Raw genomic sequence first — 19,011 nt, 5'->3', positions numbered from 1 at the left:
TTCCTGGTCTGCAGTGGTCAGTCTCTATCAAAAGTGGTCAGGAACAGTGGTGAAACGGCGACGGGGTAATGGGCAGCCAAGGCTCATTGATGAACGTGCGGAGTGAAGGCTGGTCTGTGTTGTCCGATTAAACAGACAAGCTACTATAGCTCAAATTGCTTAGTAAGTTAATGCTGGTTCTGATAGAAAGGTATCAGAATACACATTGCAGTTCGTTGCGTATGAGGCAGCATAGACCAGTCAGGGTGTCCATGCTGACCCCTGTTCACCCCTGAGCACCAGAGCTGGACCATGGAGCAATGAAGGTGACCTGAAGAATCCATGTGGATGTTACTTTGACTCTTTCCGCAGAATAATGCACCCTGCCACAAAGCAAAAATAGTTCAGGAATGGGAGCACAATGAGTTTGAAGTGTTGATTTGACCTCCAAATTCCCCAGATCTCAATCCAATCGAACATCTGTGGGATATGCAAAACAAACAAGTCCGATCCATGGAGGCCCCATCTTGCAACTTACAGGACTTAGAAGATCTGCTGCTAACATCTTGGTGCCAGATACCACAGCACACCTTCAGGGGTCTAATGGAGTCAATGTCTCGACAGGTCAGGGCTATTTTGGCAGCAAAAGGGGGACCAACACTAATTAGTCATAAATTTATGTCTGATCGGTGATAAACAAGTATTATCATGACGTCACTCAGACATAATGTAAAATGTTATAAAATATTTTTATGAACTAAAACACATAATATTTTTATATTTAGATTAGATTTTTTATATAGAATATGTATTTATTTACATTTAGTTTTATTACAATTGTACAGTGGATACAAAAAGTGCACACACCCCTGTTAAAACTGTGGGTTTTTATAATGTAAAAAAAAAAATTAAACAAAGGTTTGCACCTTTAATGTAAAAACTGCAAAATATGCAATGCACTAAAAAACCAAAGTGCCATTTCAGAGACTTAAAATAAGTAACTCCAATAATAGTTCAACTGATGCATGACCAAAGTTCATGACAAAATGAATGTATTACTAATACAGATAAAAGAATCACACATGCAATGCCAATTCTTGCATGCATTATGAACCAGCAACCAGATTATCTCATACTGATCCAAAAAGAGGAAGTTGAAGTTGTACATTTACAGTCAGACAGACCAAAGCACTTCCTCTTGAAGTATGCATAAACTTTTGTAATTATACATCTGTGTGGAAAATACTTTGAAATGAAAAACTACATGTATTTGTGTAAAAATCGTATTGCTTAATATTGTGCTGTTTTAGATTTGAGTTTATAACAGGGTGAAAGACTGAAAGGTTCAAAATGGACTGTGCAGTAGGCAGTAATGTTGAGAAAGAATTCTCAAGCAATGTTTACTATTTTTTTAATAGTAGGCTAGACTATATTTCTGCAGAAATATTACTAATACAGATTTATTTTATGTAAAAATAAAAAAATAAAAAACATGACCTTGCATTAGCCACCAGACATAATAAAAAAAGACAAAAATAAAGAGAATTATACAAAGATAGTACTGTTTGAAGTGCACTGTCAGAAAAAGAGGTAAGCTATTGCTGTCACTGGGGCGCACTCTTAAAATATATATCTTTTAATATGTAAAAATTTAGAGGTGGTTATTACTGGATTTTTTTCACTTTTGTACCAGGGTACCGCCCCAGTGACATCACTGTAGCCTACCTTTTATTCTGACAGTGTAGCATAATATTAATTTGGGAATTTCAGTTGGTGTTTTGGCGGAAACATTGGTAAACATTAAAAGGAGATAAAGGTTGTCAGGCAGCCTTAATATAGCCAATACAAGCACAACACTGCAGTTGAAATGTAATGCGATCTCGGATTAAACCTGCTGGGTAAATAGCACCAACTCTCACGCGTTATAGAAGTAGCTACACTATCAGTGAAAGCATGTTTTGTATTTTTCCACGACTTCATTTTCACAGTAATTTTTACAGCTCACAACTAACACGCGACCCGGTACGATCCCAGGAACAAGCAACTTGTCTGTCCACACCATAGACCGTAAAAAAAAACGCAACTCCTTCAGTTGGCTACACAACTGAACTATATAAATATCTATATAAATGTAAATACCAGTGGTCCACGCCGGTCCGACTCCCCACCAGACGCGACTACGAGATGCGACAAAACAATCAAAAACAGCCAATCAGATAGCGTGTGGCCGTGTGGGTGGCCTCTCGAGGCAAGTGCACAGCAATAGACTACATAAATTCTCAAATATTACACAATTTAAACATAACTATGACGAAAATACATGTTACTAATACAATCGTTTTCATAGAATATTCAGTTTTAACGTTCTTGTTTCCATTTGTTTTATTCACGTGAATTATTGTTGCTTTTAAATTGCTGGGAGCACTAAATGATATTCAAACTCACATTACACGTTTGTGATAAACATTAAATAAAGCACATAAACAATATACCTGAGATTATCATTGCCATGTTTTGTGTTGTCATTCCAGCCGCGACGTCGCAGAAATTATCATCCCGTTTCGCCGTCGTAGCTGGTTAGGACAAAAACTCTAATTAGCATGAAAAAGATACTTTATCGAGTAGAGTTAGGGCTATGGTTAAGGTTAGGACACGGTGTTAAACAGTCACCTGCCACCTATTGAAGTTGAGAAATACTCAATCAAAGCATGCCATCGAAATGAACAAACCCATACCCTTACAATAAGAATACCCTGGATTACCTTTGTAAAACTATGACTTTAAATAAAGAGTCTTCCAGACGCTTTGTTATGTTGCTTTATTTTATTTTACATTTTTGCTGAGTAAGCAGAATGAGAATGGTGGTCAATGTAGCCCATCACTATTTTGTCATAGCTGCAGTAATTTACAGTTCAGTTACGCCATGGTCTTGCTTGAGATTAACAACAACCTTAATAAAGCGAACATGAACAAATCTGGTCTTCAGGATTAACCTACCTGAAAAGTACAAGTGCGTTTGATCAGAGTTGGACTTAAACCGAAGAAACCTTAATCATGTTATTTCGGTGAAATACTAGGCGACCACTGTCTGTCTGTGTTTAATGGTGTGTAGGCTATGTGTAAAAAACATCAAAAAGTGATCAGGGAGTGTGTATCTTTTTCGAATCAAATATTCAAATGTTTGAAAGATTTAATACAGATTCAAAGAATAGATCTGTGACAGAATAACAGTGCAAAGGTGTAGACGATGCAACAGTTAGCTGTAATAATTTTTAGAGCATGATTTCCCCCAAAAGACCTCGGCAACCAAGGAAGGCAAGTCACATGATGCCTCTTCACATACTGATGGCTTTAAGTTCATAGACACAACAGAAGGACTTGAAACGAATGCTGCCTTGTGACAATTTAGTACAGCTGAACAAAACCCACATCCCCTGCAGCATATGCAAATGATTTGGATCACACAAGCATCACATGTATCATTGGCAAGGCCGGCCATTCATTGGCCTTAACACTAACAAATGTTCCAAAAATATTTCTTTTCCATTTCTTTAAAAAATAAATAAAAACCTACACCATTTAAAAGCAGCAGCAGACGACATCAATAAGGAAATAAAATGCATCAAGTAAACAATGTTGCTGCTGGATTGTTAACTCTCCAATGCTCCACGACCTCCACTCTGTCTTCCCCGAGCATCCTGACCGCAGTCTGATCACAATGTCTTTAGGAGCTTATGGAAATTAACTATCCAGTACACTCCCAGTGCATCTGCTCAGGCCTACAGTGAGCTTGCCAGCATGAGCTGTGGCTGCTGGCCCTCCCTCTTGGGTCTTATAGGAGTGAACGTCCTTGCTCCTCTTTTGGAGTGTGAGGTCAACTGAAAGCCCAGTGCTGGTGATGGTCTGTCGGATTGCAGGGGCTCATTAATATCTTGTCTCCCTTCTTATGGAGGCACTTTCCAGAGGGTGGGTTCTTCAGCAGTTGCTCCTAAAATAAGTATAAGAGGAAGAAGAAATGTAAAACAAGTTTCTTGGGTGAATGAGCAGACCATAAATGTAAAGTAAACCATCAATGCAATTGTTTTGTGGCAAAGTCCTCTCTCAAAACGGTGTGAATTAACATTGAGAAAGAACGAATTGCTAGTAGTAATGGGAGAGGAAAGTATAGAGCTCTTGGTAACAAAGGTCTCATTAGGTAACTACTTAAGTTAACACATACTAAGAATAACCAATAGTTTTACATTTTATTAATTCTAAATGTTAATTTATTTTCAACATTTACTAATACATTATTCAAATGAAAAGTAACACCTGTTCCTATTGATGCACTGTCAACTAACATGGACAAACAATGAGCAAGTTTTTTATTACTAGCATTAACAAAGATTAATCAACAGTTAAAATGCATTGCTTATTAGTTCAAGTTAGTTAGTACATTAATGTTAACAAATGAGACCTTATTGTAAAGTTTTACCAAGCTCATTTATCAGTTTGCATCCTAACTAGCTGATATATACACCTGACCAACCAATGAGAAGATCACATACATTGGTTTGCATTATTATTCATTTAAAAAACGTCACAAAACGTTTTTAAATAACAATTCAATAATAAATTATATTTTCATGACAGTGCTTAATCAAGCGTAGACATCAACTAGAAAAACTGCATTGGACATCCTGCAAACCAAGACAATAATACCAAACCAAGTAATTTATTTCTGTTCTGAGAGGACACTTACTTCTGTGAACACCCACTCTTGTTCAGGAGCCAAACTACTGCCTTTGCCCTTCAGTGTACAGAGCTCGATCTTCACTGGCTCTGGGTAAGGAGACGCTTGTAGACAGAGCTGCTTTCCTATGTTATGTCTCAGCTCATTATGTGATGTATATTCAAAGTACTGAAAACAAACACATCATGATGAACATCTGTTCTGTTCAGATCAAGAAGAAACCAAAGATCAAAATGATTTTTTTCAATTATTATGTTTAACTTTTGTTATAAAAGCACCTCTTACTCAACAGCTGCACAAATCTGGATGAATTGAGAACGCAATTGTTTTTTTAAACCGATCACGATTCTGAACGGACAACTAAACAAAAAAATGTATGTTTACTAGAGTTTTTTGAAGAGACAGGAAGAGATTAAAGAATGCTCCTTTTACAATCGCTGGAGCTATCAATTAAACACCACACATTTATCAGGGACTTTCACCAAAACTCCTATAATAATGAACAAATCTTATTTACATTGCGTTTGCACAGTTAGTCATGATATAAGTATTTCATTAGTGTGCAGAAATCCAGTTGCAATGACGAGATTACTTAGCCTAGAAATCTAGACGCACCCTAGCGGCAGCAAATCTAATCTGCCCGCGAGTGACGTCTAGCAACTCTCAATATGCTTCTGAGTTGTAATCCCCTAACACTTGCCGGGCCAATCACATTGTGTATAGAGTCGGTGGGCGGGGCCATAATGACGAACAGCCGAGTTGCGTTTGTGTGCTTCTAGTAAACACAGAAACTGGCGGCGGTCTTTCGAATCAGCTTTGACCGCGACTCTAAGACTTGGAGTTAAGCTTTTCTCTTAGAAAAGAGCAGCACTGAAGTCATTCTTAAAAAGGGAAGATGTGTTCGGAGTTTTGCCGACCGGATACGGCGAATGTTTAATCTATCAACATGCTCTGTTTCCCCTCTGTGCTCTGATTGGTTGTAGCATTATCCTATCACGTGCAGAGGGAGTTTGAAAGACAACCGTTTATCCCGCCCCTCAGACTGAGCCCTGTCTATGGTGAGTTTCCAGACCAAACATCTTGATGTGGGTCTGGCTTGTCAGGCTATAGATCACTGCATTCATGCTCTCAACATGCCTTGATCGGCTACAATTCTCATCAATGCAACCTTTCAAGCCACAATCCCATTACAATGCTACAATTAACATTTTTCACGATTAGTTAACCTGGAGAGCTGTAATAGTAAAAACTTGCTAAAAGTTTGAGAAAGTTAAACATAGCCATTATATATCTTTATATGTCAGCAGTGGGCATTTACACTGAACTCTCACAACAGACACCCCTTAAAACAAAGTGTTCAAATCACAGGGCTAAAATCAGGTTTTAAAAAAATAAAAATCATAAGCGCACTACAGGAAACATTACAAAACAATGCAGTTAATGACCCCTTTAATTAATCGGAATGATTTTTTTTTAAATGGTTGAAATTAACGATTCAATGACTTGCTCAAATACTATGTTTGTTTCATTACTTGATGAATCAGTGATTTTTAACAATCTCTTGAATGAATGATTCAGTGACATTTAACAGTCACTTTTCACCACCTAGTGGCATAATGTAATCAATACAATCGTTATTTGAAGAGCTAAGTTACTTTCCAAAGATGATTCCCTCTTCGCTTGATCACTTCCGTAGACATCAGTTTATATCTATCTGTGACTATGAATATTTGTAATGCATAAATAATAATAATAATGTTTGGCATAGGCGGAGGGTGAAGGAACTCTAGGGTAAGGCTAGGTAGATGTGCTTCATGCATTTAAATAGATTTCCATAGAAAGGTTACTGCACACACTACACTATTGTTAATTTTAACAGAAAAGCAGGCATACTGGATTTGGCATATTATATGAAGCTCACTACCAGTGAATGTTTTATTTACATATTATCTACAGCTTGTTTGTTTCTTGTTTCTATGCGTGCATAACTCAGGATTCACATTTTGTTCAGTGATAACTTGAACACCCTTGATTGGCCACTGCGTACAAGAAATCAGCTGATATGTTTATGACTGCCAACATTGTTCAATGCTACACAAACATATTTTAAAAAGAAACCTTTGAAGTTTTACAGAGTGTAAAAAAACGAGCTGCGTCATTTGACAAACCTGTTTTGCAAGTATGCTTAGAGAAAACAGATCCTAGAACAGCAGTTATGTGTCCAGGTTAATCAGAAATAACAACAGGCAGTGGTTTAAGTGAGAAAAATGCCACACTTGTCTCAAGTCCATGGCCAGGGGAAGATTAAGCCTTACACATGCTCCGCCTATGCTGTATGGTTGAAAAGACTGTTTGTAAAGCGGTTTCCAGTGCAATTATTCAAAAGTTTAATAAACTTTAATAATGAATTAGGATTGTAATCTTTTAACAATTAAATCACACAGCTCTATTCTACTTATAATATCAATGTGAATGGCACAGGAATTGTACTATACCTGATTTCCACCCATGTTGTGGCATATATACATAATCACAGGCTTTCCCCCATTGTTACTTTCGCCAACATCCAGACAATGCTGTGATCCTATATTCTTGAGCTACACAGACACACAAAGAAACAAACAAATTAAAATAAATGTTTGGCCCCAGACTGGCTAATCATTGTGCTCTGAAAAACGACTTACCGCTCCAAACTTGATGGGGGTAAGATCTGGGACAAAGGCTTCTGGGTAGACATTGGTAAGATACCAAGAAAAGTTCTTGCATTGTAAGCTTTCTCTGAGTTTCAGACGGTCAGATATATCACCATAATTTTTCTACACAATCATACAGGAAACGAGTTGGTCACATGCTCTGGCACACAGCTACAGTGATAACCACAAACACAAGGCTAATATTTGAATCCTATGAAAGCGAAAGTAGTTCTTACATCTTGGGCCATTTTAGCTGCATTTTGGCTGCGGCGATAGTAAATCAGCTTGTAATCGTCCATCCACACCTCAGCCAAGCGCACCTGATTACGTGTAATGACCTCTGTACCTTTGGGGAAGGTGTGAGGACTCTTGGTGCGGAACACATGACCCACAACAGAGCAGGGGATTATCTCTAACTGTCCGCCACACTGCCACACCTGACAGCACAGAACACATACACACTGCTGTTCAACACGGAACTAACTTTAGCTGAATAAATGACACTGTCTTTTTAGACTTTACAAATAGTTTCAAAGCAGCTTTTCAGTAGGAAAATTATGCATTGTACAAAGCACTATATAAATAAAGGTGAATTGACATTGTTTTAACATTATAGTTGTCATTAATATGGCTGCAGGTGAATTTTGAAGAGCTGGAACTCACCCTGAAGGACATCTCGACATTTTCACCACCCCATATCTCCATTTTGTCATCATAGGTCCCAATTTTCTCAAAGTAGGCCTTAGATATAGAGAACAAACCACCAGCAAATGTTGGCGTTCTGAAAGGAACAGGACAAATACAATGAGTAGAATGTGGAGCCAGAGAGACGATGCCGGGTCCCCTCCTATTGCTTTTAAACTCAGATCGGAAAAAACACTGGTTTAAAAAAAAGAAATAATGTATTTGTTAAATGCATAATGCATTAAACACATTTGTTTTACAGTATTCAGTTGTTCCTTTTAGAAAATGTAAAGTTATTTGCCGTTATCCATCACTGTAATATTTGAGCTGAAAGTTGCAACTTTGAAGAAGAATCATTTATGATCTGGCAATTTTTTGTGGAAATTGCATAAATATGTATGATGTAGCAAGATGTAGCAAGATCAAGATCATAGCAACTGTGCGGATCAAGATAGACTTATAATACATTCTAACATAACTTACTGAGGTATAATATATAAATATATAACATTATAACTAGGGCTGCAGCTATCAATTCTTTTTGTAATCGATTAATCTAGCACTTAATCAATCGATTAATCAGATAATTACTTTTTTCTTTATTAAAGAGCAATACTAAAGAGATAAGAGACAATAACATGGGTATCTTAAAATGAACATCTAATTTGTTTTCTTTTTAGAAACATTTAGTTATATTGCTGAAATTGCATACATTAATAACTGTGAAACTAAACAATTTTAATGCATACAATTGCCATATTATATAATAATCTATTTTAAATTACTTTAAAAAGGTAAACATAGTTCAATCTAAAACTAAACCTACAACCAATAAGCCAACATATACATTTTAGTTTATTGGTAATATAAATAGTAATAATAAATAGTAATAAATAGTAACACATAGTAGGAATATAAATAACAATAATGCCTAAACATTGTATTTATGTTGTGCAACTTTCATGTTTCAGCTTCAGCTCAGACATGACATAAGCCCTTGCTGTCTTATTTACTCCTTTACTGAAGCAAAAAATATTGGCACTAGAGATGCGCGGATCGGCTCTAACGTCACCGAATCAGCTGTTAAAAACAAACCATCCACCTGCAGCTGATAGGCACAACTTCAAATCCTCCTTGTTAAGCACGATGTTATCGTCACATATTAGCTACACTGAAGTAGGTTGCTTAATTTTTTTTGTTATTTGGCGAAATTACATTAACTTCTTTGCCGTGTTGCCGCCAGCCAATCATTGCTGATCATGGTCTTGAGTATCAATGCATCAGCCCTCTTCAGGGAACACAAGAACATGCAGCACATCTCAAAGACTTTCACTGAATTTATGGTCTGGGCTCATCTTCCCTCCCAATTATTCTTTCACAGTTTGAGCCAGATGAATCTTGACATTGTCATCCTTAAATATGTCCATAATGTGTCCAAACTGAATGAAAGTGGTTCATTTGATACTCTCAAATGAAACTTGATACAACCAGCCAAGTAATCTCATTCATAAAAAAATCAGATAGACCGGAAGAACATGATCTGGACTAAAGGTCATTATGACGAGATGAATAAAAGGAAACCGCAAACAACTTTCTTGGGAAAGGTTAATACTGATACGTCAATCACAAAAAAAAAAAAAAAAAGTCAGCGTTTCCAAGAATGGCTGCAAATTGCACAATCTGAGCAAGGTTAAAAAAAACGTGCATGACTCACTTTACTGGGTAGGTTTCATCCTTGCGTTTAGCGTTCTCGTAATCCGGAATGGCCTCCCAGCCAAATGTGAGACTCCAGTCAAAGTTGCCTCTGTTATGGGCACGGGCAGAGGCCACAGGCTTGTGGAACTGGAAGGTGTTCAGATCAATGGTTGTGATTTCAGGGCTCACCACTGCAGTGGGCTCCTCAACAATGCGGGCAAGTAGAGGCTCAAGCCAGCCATGGAAACATTCACCTTTAATTAAAAAAAAAAAATAGGGCAAAAGAGAAATTAGTTAAATTATTTTGTAAATTTGCTACAAGCAAATAAGCAAGTAAGATGACATCACATATTTCAACCCTTTCACTGATTGTATACAAGGTACGAATTTGAAAAATTTCTGCTTCAGGTGAAAACATGAGTTGCTAGGCTCCAACGTGGCCTACAATGGCTCAAAAAAAATGAGATAAGCATCACATACTAGCCCTTTGACACAGAATATAACTTTGTAAATGACATGAGCTCAAGAAGAGTCATGGGAGCAACCCTTTTAAGCTCATGAAAAGCAGGTTCCTGAAAGACTACATTGTCATGTCTAAAATAAAAATAATGAGACTGGTGGATGTTAATGACGTGTGAACAAAAACTGCAAAGCCACGTTAGATCATGAAAATGGGCAGGGCAAATTATGAAGCAAGATTAAATACATACAGTGAGCATCCAGGAAGGTGAGGATTTCTCCCTCAGCTTTGCTGGCTCCGAGAAGCCTCGCCGTGATCAGGCCCTTTCTCTCCTGCTGGCGCAAAACCTTCACGATCTTCAGTGACTTCACATACTCGTCCAGTTTCTCATGGAGATGTTCTACAAGATCAGTAGATATCAAATTTAGAAAGAAGACATTGGTGTAATCTTGTTTTCTTTGTTTCTTCGGTATGAACAAAAACTACTATAATAGTTATTTGAACACACAACCGTTCCAAAGTTTGAGGTCGATATGATTTTAAGAAAGGATGGATGCATTAAAGGGTTACTTCAGTGATTTAGCATTAAGCTTTGTATTTAAACTGGGTCATTAATGTAGTAGAAAATTATTTTTTGAATTTGGTGCCTTCTAGACTGAGAAAAGACAGAAAATATATTTGTCTCATGGGGATGAAAGACAACAACTCCCAGAATGCACTTGCTTAGCTGCCCTATGAGGCCACTCCCAAAGTCACCCCTACTGGATTACTGGATCCCTTCCCCACCACGTTCATTTTCATAAAATCAGTTCAGTTAGAGAACAGACCACCATTAAAAACTGAACATATCCGTCACAAACGCAGCAGCAGTCAGATTACATTCATCACTAGAGCTGAGGTAATCGCGACCGCAGCATACATTCACAGCGCATGTTCAGTCTAGCGCATTTTCAGTTCGTGCCTTTGGAAGCTTAATTTAACTTTCATAGGAATTAATTTGAAAAGTTGAAACACTCATTTTGCTCCACAGCTGCCCGATCTGAGTGTGATCCCACTCCCCATGGATGGGTTGAAAACATGTTGAAATAGCGCCTTCTACTGGCTGTAGTCTTTAGCATCTGGCCAAAAAAATCCTCAGATGACGCAAAAATTGTCATTTTGCGTCATCGGAGGATTTTTTCCAGAAATAAAATGCATAAATCTCTCGTCTCAAGCAGATATGATGGATGGGGGAGGGGGCATGGTCATTCGAATATACCGTACTCCTGGGTTTCTACTGATAGAAAGCCTGCTAAATCGCTGAAGTAACTAAAGTTAAGTTGATCAAGTGTCTGTAAAATCATTTGTTACAAAAGAATCAAAGAACGATAACAAATTTAAACTGATCATCACAGGTTTCACCTAAATATTAAGCAACAATTGTTTTTAACATTGACAATACACGTTTCTTGAGCAGCAAATCAGCACATTAGAATGATTTCTGAAGGATAATGACAGTGCAGACTGGAGTAATGTTGAAAATTCAGCTTTGCCAACAGAAATCATAGTAACACTTATATTACGGTTTCCTCTATTTTAATTGAATAAATGCATTGTTGGTAAGTGTAAGAGACTTTTTTTTAAAACACTTAAATCTTACCAACCCGAAATTTAAAAAAAGGTTATATATTGATTGTTAAATTCACAAGTCAACTGTAACTTTAATTGTCAACTGTACAACGTGACATTTATCTAGGTTTAAAAATAGGCATGAAAAAGCTTTCTGCACCAGTGAAACAATTATTTCCTGTGGTGAGACTTCAAGCAAACTAACACACTTCCTTCATCTTATCTCTTATACTTACAATGTAAGGACATTAAGCTCATCATGGTACATTAAAACAAAACATTAAAATAAGTAACAGATAATGTACAGCAAGTCATAACAGAAAATTAAACTAATGTGACCGTGGACTGCACATTCCACTGCTACTTCTTACCATATAAATAAATATTCTTTAGAGATTCTCCTACAGTTTTTTAGCATCTCTAACTGGTTTCTTTTTCTCTAATTGGTGACATTTTTTATCCACCTGCTAAAGCACTTTTAAAAGTGACATTCCATAATATTTCACTAGATAAACATGTTTGCCATTGGCACAAGGGCATAGATTAACACTACTTCAAGGAGTGGTTCATTTTTACAGCAGGAGCTGATAAACCTGGGCCAACCTGCTGTACTGGCGTCATCCACCATTATGATTTCTTTGAGGAAGATCGCCGGGGAGGTGTGCAGCACGCTGTACACAGTGCGCAGAAGTGTCGACCAAGCCTCGTTGTGAAACACAATGATCACACTTGTGGTTGGAAGAGGAGGACAATGGCGAAACTTTCGCTCGACACACCTTTAAGCGACACATGAAAAAAGAAAATGCATTTATGTATAATCCTTAAAATACAAGTGTAAGTATTTTTTATTTACACTGTATATTTATATTAGTCACACACACATTACATTTATATTTAGATTATAAATATGTAAATGATATATATATATAGTTAATTATAATTTTTTTAATTTCAAATTGTTTATGGGCCGTTACTCCACATAGTGTTTAAATATGATAAGATTTAAGAGGAAACATGACCTAATAACAGTCAACCTATTTTTAAGAGTAATGCAGCAGGTGAAGGTGTGATTAGAAAACTGCATAAGCAGCAGAATAGTAAAGACTCTAATCGACAATGAGTGTTTGAGCAGCATTTATACTGCTCAAGCCCCAGCCCTTAAATCAACAGGAGACTGCACCTTCAAGTTCCTGTGTAAATAGATCAAATGAGTCAACGTTAATTAAAAGGCACATACAACGCCAGCAAACCTAATGCACGTCACGGGTGCTGCCTAACTTTAATCTATGAAGGGAATCATTATGATGTTGGATTGGATGGTGAATTGAATGAATTGTTTGTATTCTACATTTTCTCATGGTGCCAAACAATGTGTCCATTCTTACTCGGGTGGACGGGTGTCTTCTCCAAGACTGCGGTGCAAGGAGATTCGGTCACTGGCAAACTGGTTAAAGCAGTGCCTGGTCATGCCCTCCTGCTTTTCCTTCTCCTCTTCTGTAGACATACTGGCTTGCTGGAAGGCTTCGCCATTGGCTCCCGGGGCCTGAGGGTCCAGCGGAGGTCTCTCAATCCAGGGTTTGAGTTCCGCCTGAGTGTAGAAGCCTGGGGGGCAATTTCGGTCTGGGGTGTTCTGTATTACCAATGACGGGGGCTGGGGGGCTCCAATTTGGAAGGCGAAATTATTGACTGCTCCGCGGACCATTTCGAAGACCTTCTCCTTTTTGCTGGAGAGATCTTGCAACCAGGGGTCCTGAAGTGAACCGCTGCCAACATCCCTCTGGATCACCACAAGAATTACCATGAAAAGCGTGCCGCCCAGAATGGCAAGCTTTAGGGGGGAGAAACGACGTCTCATACGCATTATGTTGGTTGATTTCAGTCACTCACCTGTGCGGAAAAAAAGACCAAAAAAAAAAAAAACACTTAGCGAAAAGCAATCACCACTTAACTGTAAAAACAAAAAGGCCCATAAATGTCAACTTTGTTTATTTACGTCAGCTCCACAACAAAGGCCCACTTTTAATTAGCAAAGAAAGCCTGCACCACAGACTCTCACATGGAGCACAGCAACAGAGCAAACAAACCTCACCTGACAACAAACACCTTTCTGCACCTGATCCTTCCTTCGCCCTGCTGGATCCACGTGGCAGCAGGTGGCTCACTGCACACTCCCACTACGCTTAATGGGTGGCGTTGGAAGGTTTGCATAAATACACTTCACAACGGTGACACGTCGCCCATCTAACTGAACATGATAAAAAAAAAAGGTCTGGATCTCACATACTACTTGGAAAAGTGTTTAAGGGTCATCTTGAGGACTGGCACATTTAAAGCACTATTGTTCTTTAAATTTTAACCTCAAGTAATTACATTTAAAGCAAGAAATGCAATGACAATGAAACGTATGGTGTTAAATGAATCAGTAAACTCGGTCTATTTAAAGACATCTACATCACAAATCCCAAAACAGGCAATGGCCAACAGAGACCAACTTCTGCTATTCTTCTAGGTTTTCAGACTTTCCTAATCACTCAAACTGGTTCTCCTGCATTATACTGACTGAGCTGAATCAAAAAGGCGTAACAGTGCATTATTGTTACAACCACACGTTGAGATAACAAACAGCATTCTTCCTTAGCGAGTAGTTTGACTATTTCGTAAAACCCCAAGCACTTCCTTAAAGTTTAAGAAATAAAGCCACGCAACATGACAACTAAACGAAACGTATCTGAATAGATACAAGGAAGTGAGTCAAGCATAGATAATGGTTAATGGTTGCAATAAATCAGCCACAACATACTTTGAGCCTTGTTTAAAAGAAAATGACGATAGCTTAATAAAAAGACTAAACAAAAAACGTCTTTGTGTGTTAGAAAAAAAGCATAGGCTACTATTAAAAATAGATGAAGACGAAACTCGCTCAGTCAAGGAGAGGAAGATAAGCCGAAGTTAGATCTCATTGACAACAGACATTCGAAACACATCGAAACAAATAAAGCACTCATTTACTTAAAGCTCCAAAGTTTACCTGTAATAAAATCAGTCATTCATGTGCTTCTCCAGAGGAAGATCATTTACTTAGTTAGATAGATAGATGCTCGTTTCCTCGTCTACTGTTCCGCTGTTTGTTTCAGCTATGTGAGTCGATACGGATGTTATTACTCTTTAATTTCAAGTTTTAGAGGTATTGGTTTATCTAAGAGAGCGAGGATTTCACGCGACCAGCAGCATTGGCCTCCCGGCTTCCCTTTGAACGCAACAGGTGCCATTCGTTCAAATGATTGAGAGTCATCTGGGTCCTAAAGCCGGAGCTTCCCTTCTGTCGGTGGTGTGGGTTTGATTCATCTCAGTGACTCGGATCTTTTGATTGTGTTCATGTTCACCAAAAAGATGAACTTTTATTGACACTTTCTGCGGTTTACATTCAAATGATTTGTTAAAAAGACAGTCGTTTTTTTAATGACTTAAAAAATAGGCGTCTAGAACGTGAGAATTTTCTCCCTGCAATTTTTTGTTGTTGACTGCAGTGATCCCACGAGGCCCCCAAATAGGCATGTTTGCAGGGGGTTCCTTGTCCAATTTTTCTTTCCTCTAATTGCATGTAGGCGTGTTAGGTGAGAGGAAATGGAGGCGTATATATATATATATATATATATATATATATATATATATATATATATATATATATATATATATATATAACTAAATTGTGTGACAGTCAATTTTACGAATTCAGAATTATTATTTTTTTCTTTTTTTCCCCAAATAGGCATGTTTGCAGGGGGTTCCTTGTCCAATTTTTCTTTCCTCTAATTGCATGTATATATATATATATATATATATATATATATATATATATATATATATATATATATACATACATATATATATATATATATATATATATATATATATATATATATATATATATATATATATATATATATATATATACATATATATATATATATATAACTAAATTGTGTGACAGTCAATTTTACGAATTCAGAATTATTATTTTTTTCTTTATTTTTACGGGGCAGCCTTAAAAATGGTGATAGCCTAACAAATCTCTCTCTCTCTCTCTCTCTCTCTCTCTCTCTCTCTCTCTCTCTCTCTCTCTCTCTCTCACACACACACACACACACACACACACTTTATACATAGAGCCTATATATAATGACTTAGGCTTTCACTATTTTTCTTTTGTCAAATACTTAAGCTAATTAATTAATAATTAATAACGATATTCTGTTGATTAAACCCAAATGTCCTACATATGAAAATAAAATATTAGGCCTAAATTTAAATGAGGGCAACCAAGTTTTTTTTCTCCAAGTTAAACCATAGACCGTAAAAACAATATTTTTAGTGTGGACAATCATCAGTGAACCAAAATGAGTCCGTGAACGAGAATGATTCACTTAAAACATTCATTCAAAAACAGCGTTTGGTTCACCCCATCATTTTTGACTGTGGTGTGGAACCCTAGATAATCTATGCTAATTTAAATGTTGTTGTTTTTTGTTAAACTTGTAGATAGCTCAGTTTTGCTTTGCTCTTTTATATGTCTAAAATTATATGACGTCGAATTACTTAATTAAGGCTCAGGAAAGGACGTGGTAAGTTAACAAGCTATACCTCAACGTATATAAATTATTAACTGAGATGCAATTAAATTCAATGCCTCTTGTAACCGAATAGCTACAGATTTATTCAGACATTTGAGAAAGGCACATGACAAGAGGAAATGGGGTCGGTACTTCTGTAGGAGAGAATCGTGATTACAAACTATCGACTGACATGAGACTGCCACTGCAACTTGAAGAGAAGACACCAAGCTGAGCACGAACAAAGAGAAGAGTCCATTAACACAACAATCACTAGAGACACTCACACCCAACAATGGCCTGCCTGTCTGTAAGCTTCGTTTTGAGGTATTAAATTCACTTCATGTACAGTATAAAGTTTGAAAAGAGAAGGAAACCTCTTTAGGGAGTTAACAAGTGGCAGCAGCCAATACTATTATAGGTCTATATTTATTCATCGAACATAAAATTCACATTGTTAAAAACATTTAAACGTTTGAAAAGCTGGTGAATTTATTGTTGTAAATTACTAAACTTTTGCATGTAACACTGCAAAATCAAGATTTTATGATAAAATGTAGATCAGACTGCTGGTTGACAGTCACTTTTACTTTTTAATGTTAAGCAATCACATACCACGTGTTAAATTAAATATTTCAGTTTCTATTTTACACCATATTTGGGGAAAGTATCTTATTTGTCACCTTGTTGGTCTAGTTCACGCCTGTGGCCTGTGTGCCAACTCTGCCTCTGTTGCACTTCATTTAAATAAAGAAGAGAAGTAATAATTGCACAAACTAGTGTTGGGTGGATACAGTACTGAGACACTATTCTTTAATAAAACACCCAATTTATAGATTTTCCACCTTTTCAATGAAAACGGCCCTCAAAGTACCACAAACATATTTTAACTTAAAAAACATGTGCTTTTATGTCTATGACAAGGAGAGAATGTTAAACATACATGTACATTCATATTGGAAATGCATGTTAAGGATGGGGGGGAAAGATGATTTTTGCAATACAATTATAAAGGTCAAAGATGCATCTATACAGTGGGAATGGTACAAAAATACTCTGTAGCAGTGCTAACTATGCATTTGACCAGTAATTGCATAATTTTAAAAAATGTTGACAAATGTGCAAGCATGACTAAGAGCGCTCATGAAGAAATGCTGAAATGGATGTATGCTGAACACTCAAACTCACAACTTTGCAGCCCAGACACTTTTATCAGCAACCACTAAACCCAACGGGCCCCTGTCAGCACATTTACACATATTTACAATGTTCTTAAGAAGAATGTATTTTTGCTGACCATCCTGTGCTGGAATTATATGAGGTCTTGGTCATATTTGGGTTTATTTTTCATTTACTTTTTACATTAATTAATTACGGGATGAAATTTGTGTAACGCATTTATAAACGTCAATTAGAGGGAAATTAACACAGAAATGTGAAAAATATATGATTAACACTTAATTTGGCAAAAATCTATTTTAAATTCACTTTATAAACCTCACAGTGAGCTATTATGCCCTTTAAAGATCACACACACACGCACGCACACACACACACAATTAAGTAAATGCATGTGACCAAGCAAATTTGTCCAACACCATTCTTGTCCTTCATTTAAGTTACCTCATTTGTACACAAATACTAAAAGGGAAAAACATGTTGATAACTCATAAATCATACGAACTAGAAATACAAGTCACTGTGATTAGGATTCCTGTTCCTAAGGCCCTTCAAAGAAGACAGACATTTTTTGCTTTAGTGTTTATAATAGAGTATGGCCGTTATGGTAGTGACAAGAGGCCAGAAAAAGGAAACCCAGACAACTGAATAACACTTGTTCGGACATTTCAAACAGTTTACCAGAAGTGTGTAGTGTTCCTATATCAAATGCTTTGTTCTTTGGTCAGTTTCTTCTTGCTTCCTGATGCTTGCATATATAATATTTTTTTATTTACATGTTTTAAGACCTGTCAAAATAAATAAAGAATTCAAATTTTGGTATGGAAGAAGTCTTTCACACAAAATAAAAAGGAAAACCAAGCATTCTTCAAAGTCATCTCCATCTAAGGCAATAGTTCTTCATTAACTCTTTCAGGTAGAGTGTACCTCATTATTCCCAATAGGTGCATATATAAATACCACACATGCCCACTAATGCTCGCGAGCTTATGAGTGGTTATATTTGGATCTGCTCAAATCCCATTCAGAGCATATTATTGTCCTTCCTGCATTTCAGTGCATTGAGAGGCATTTGGTCAGTGTTAACTGCAGACAGGACCACTGTTGAGGAAGTAAGTGGTCATATCTCCTTTCCCTTTCACTTTCACCAGTCCACGACACTCCAGCTGGTAGCCCTTACTGTCTAGTACATGGTACAAGTCAGTGGTCACCTGTAGGAATAAAGAATGTTTAATTATACACCGAGTGCAATTCTAATTAGCCAAAATTGAAAGGTGAAATGTGAATTTCTGCAGCACCAAAGGGAATTACAAAAAATAATACTCGTTTTCAAACAACCAATACAACCGTCTGCCATTGGTCAGATAAACA

The 19,011-nt window shown here is 37.0% G+C and overlaps 2 protein-coding genes across 5 annotated transcripts in view; both read right to left on the bottom strand.

The window, feature by feature from the left end:
- Nucleotides 1-3,207: 3,207 nt before the first annotated feature.
- Nucleotides 3,208-15,131, bottom strand: galnt6 (UDP-N-acetyl-alpha-D-galactosamine:polypeptide N-acetylgalactosaminyltransferase 6 (GalNAc-T6)). 3 transcript variants are annotated; one of them, XM_067446091.1, is made up of 12 exons: nucleotides 14,880-15,131; nucleotides 13,941-14,096; nucleotides 13,237-13,738; nucleotides 12,455-12,627; nucleotides 10,494-10,643; nucleotides 9,803-10,037; nucleotides 8,068-8,185; nucleotides 7,641-7,841; nucleotides 7,396-7,527; nucleotides 7,207-7,308; nucleotides 4,721-4,879; nucleotides 3,208-3,967 (listed from the first exon to the last, which is right to left on the bottom strand). In XM_067446091.1, exons 3-12 carry the CDS (start codon nucleotides 13,710-13,712, stop codon nucleotides 3,854-3,856), a joined length of 1,860 nt encoding a protein of 619 aa, XP_067302192.1. In that variant the 5' UTR covers nucleotides 13,713-13,738; nucleotides 13,941-14,096; nucleotides 14,880-15,131; the 3' UTR covers nucleotides 3,208-3,853. The 3 variants fall into 3 exon arrangements, with proteins under 3 accessions (XP_067302192.1, XP_067302193.1, XP_067302194.1); XM_067446092.1 differs by having other exon boundaries at nucleotides 13,941-14,092; XM_067446093.1 differs by lacking the exon at nucleotides 13,941-14,096.
- A 2,117-nt stretch (nucleotides 15,132-17,248) lies between these two features.
- Nucleotides 17,249-19,011, bottom strand: part of adcy6b (adenylate cyclase 6b) — a 43,074-nt gene continuing 41,311 nt past the window's right edge. For both annotated transcript variants that reach the window (XM_067446089.1, XM_067446090.1), the window contains one exon: nucleotides 17,249-18,851. In XM_067446089.1, the coding sequence (XP_067302190.1) occupies nucleotides 18,723-18,851 (129 nt within the window). In that variant the 3' untranslated portion in view covers nucleotides 17,249-18,722. The remainder of the gene's footprint in view (nucleotides 18,852-19,011) is intronic.

The sequence above is a fragment of the Pseudorasbora parva genome, chromosome 6, assembly GCF_024679245.1.
Source record: "Pseudorasbora parva isolate DD20220531a chromosome 6, ASM2467924v1, whole genome shotgun sequence".
NCBI lineage: Eukaryota > Metazoa > Chordata > Actinopteri > Cypriniformes > Gobionidae > Pseudorasbora > Pseudorasbora parva.
Note: the sequence above shows the minus strand (reverse complement) of the source record. Positions and strands in the feature narration are given on the sequence as shown.

Coding starts and splice junctions, on each gene's coding strand:
- galnt6 (XM_067446091.1), bottom strand. CDS start 13,712: ATGCGTATGAGACGTCGTTTCTCCCCCCTAAAGCTTGCCATTCTGGGC. Junction 10,644..12,454: donor GGATGACGCCAGTACAGCAG/GTTGGCCCAGGT, acceptor CTGATCTTGTAG/AACATCTCCATGAGAAACTG. Junction 4,880..7,206: donor ACAACATGGGTGGAAATCAG/GTATAGTACAAT, acceptor GTTTGTTTTCAG/TACTTTGAATATACATCACA.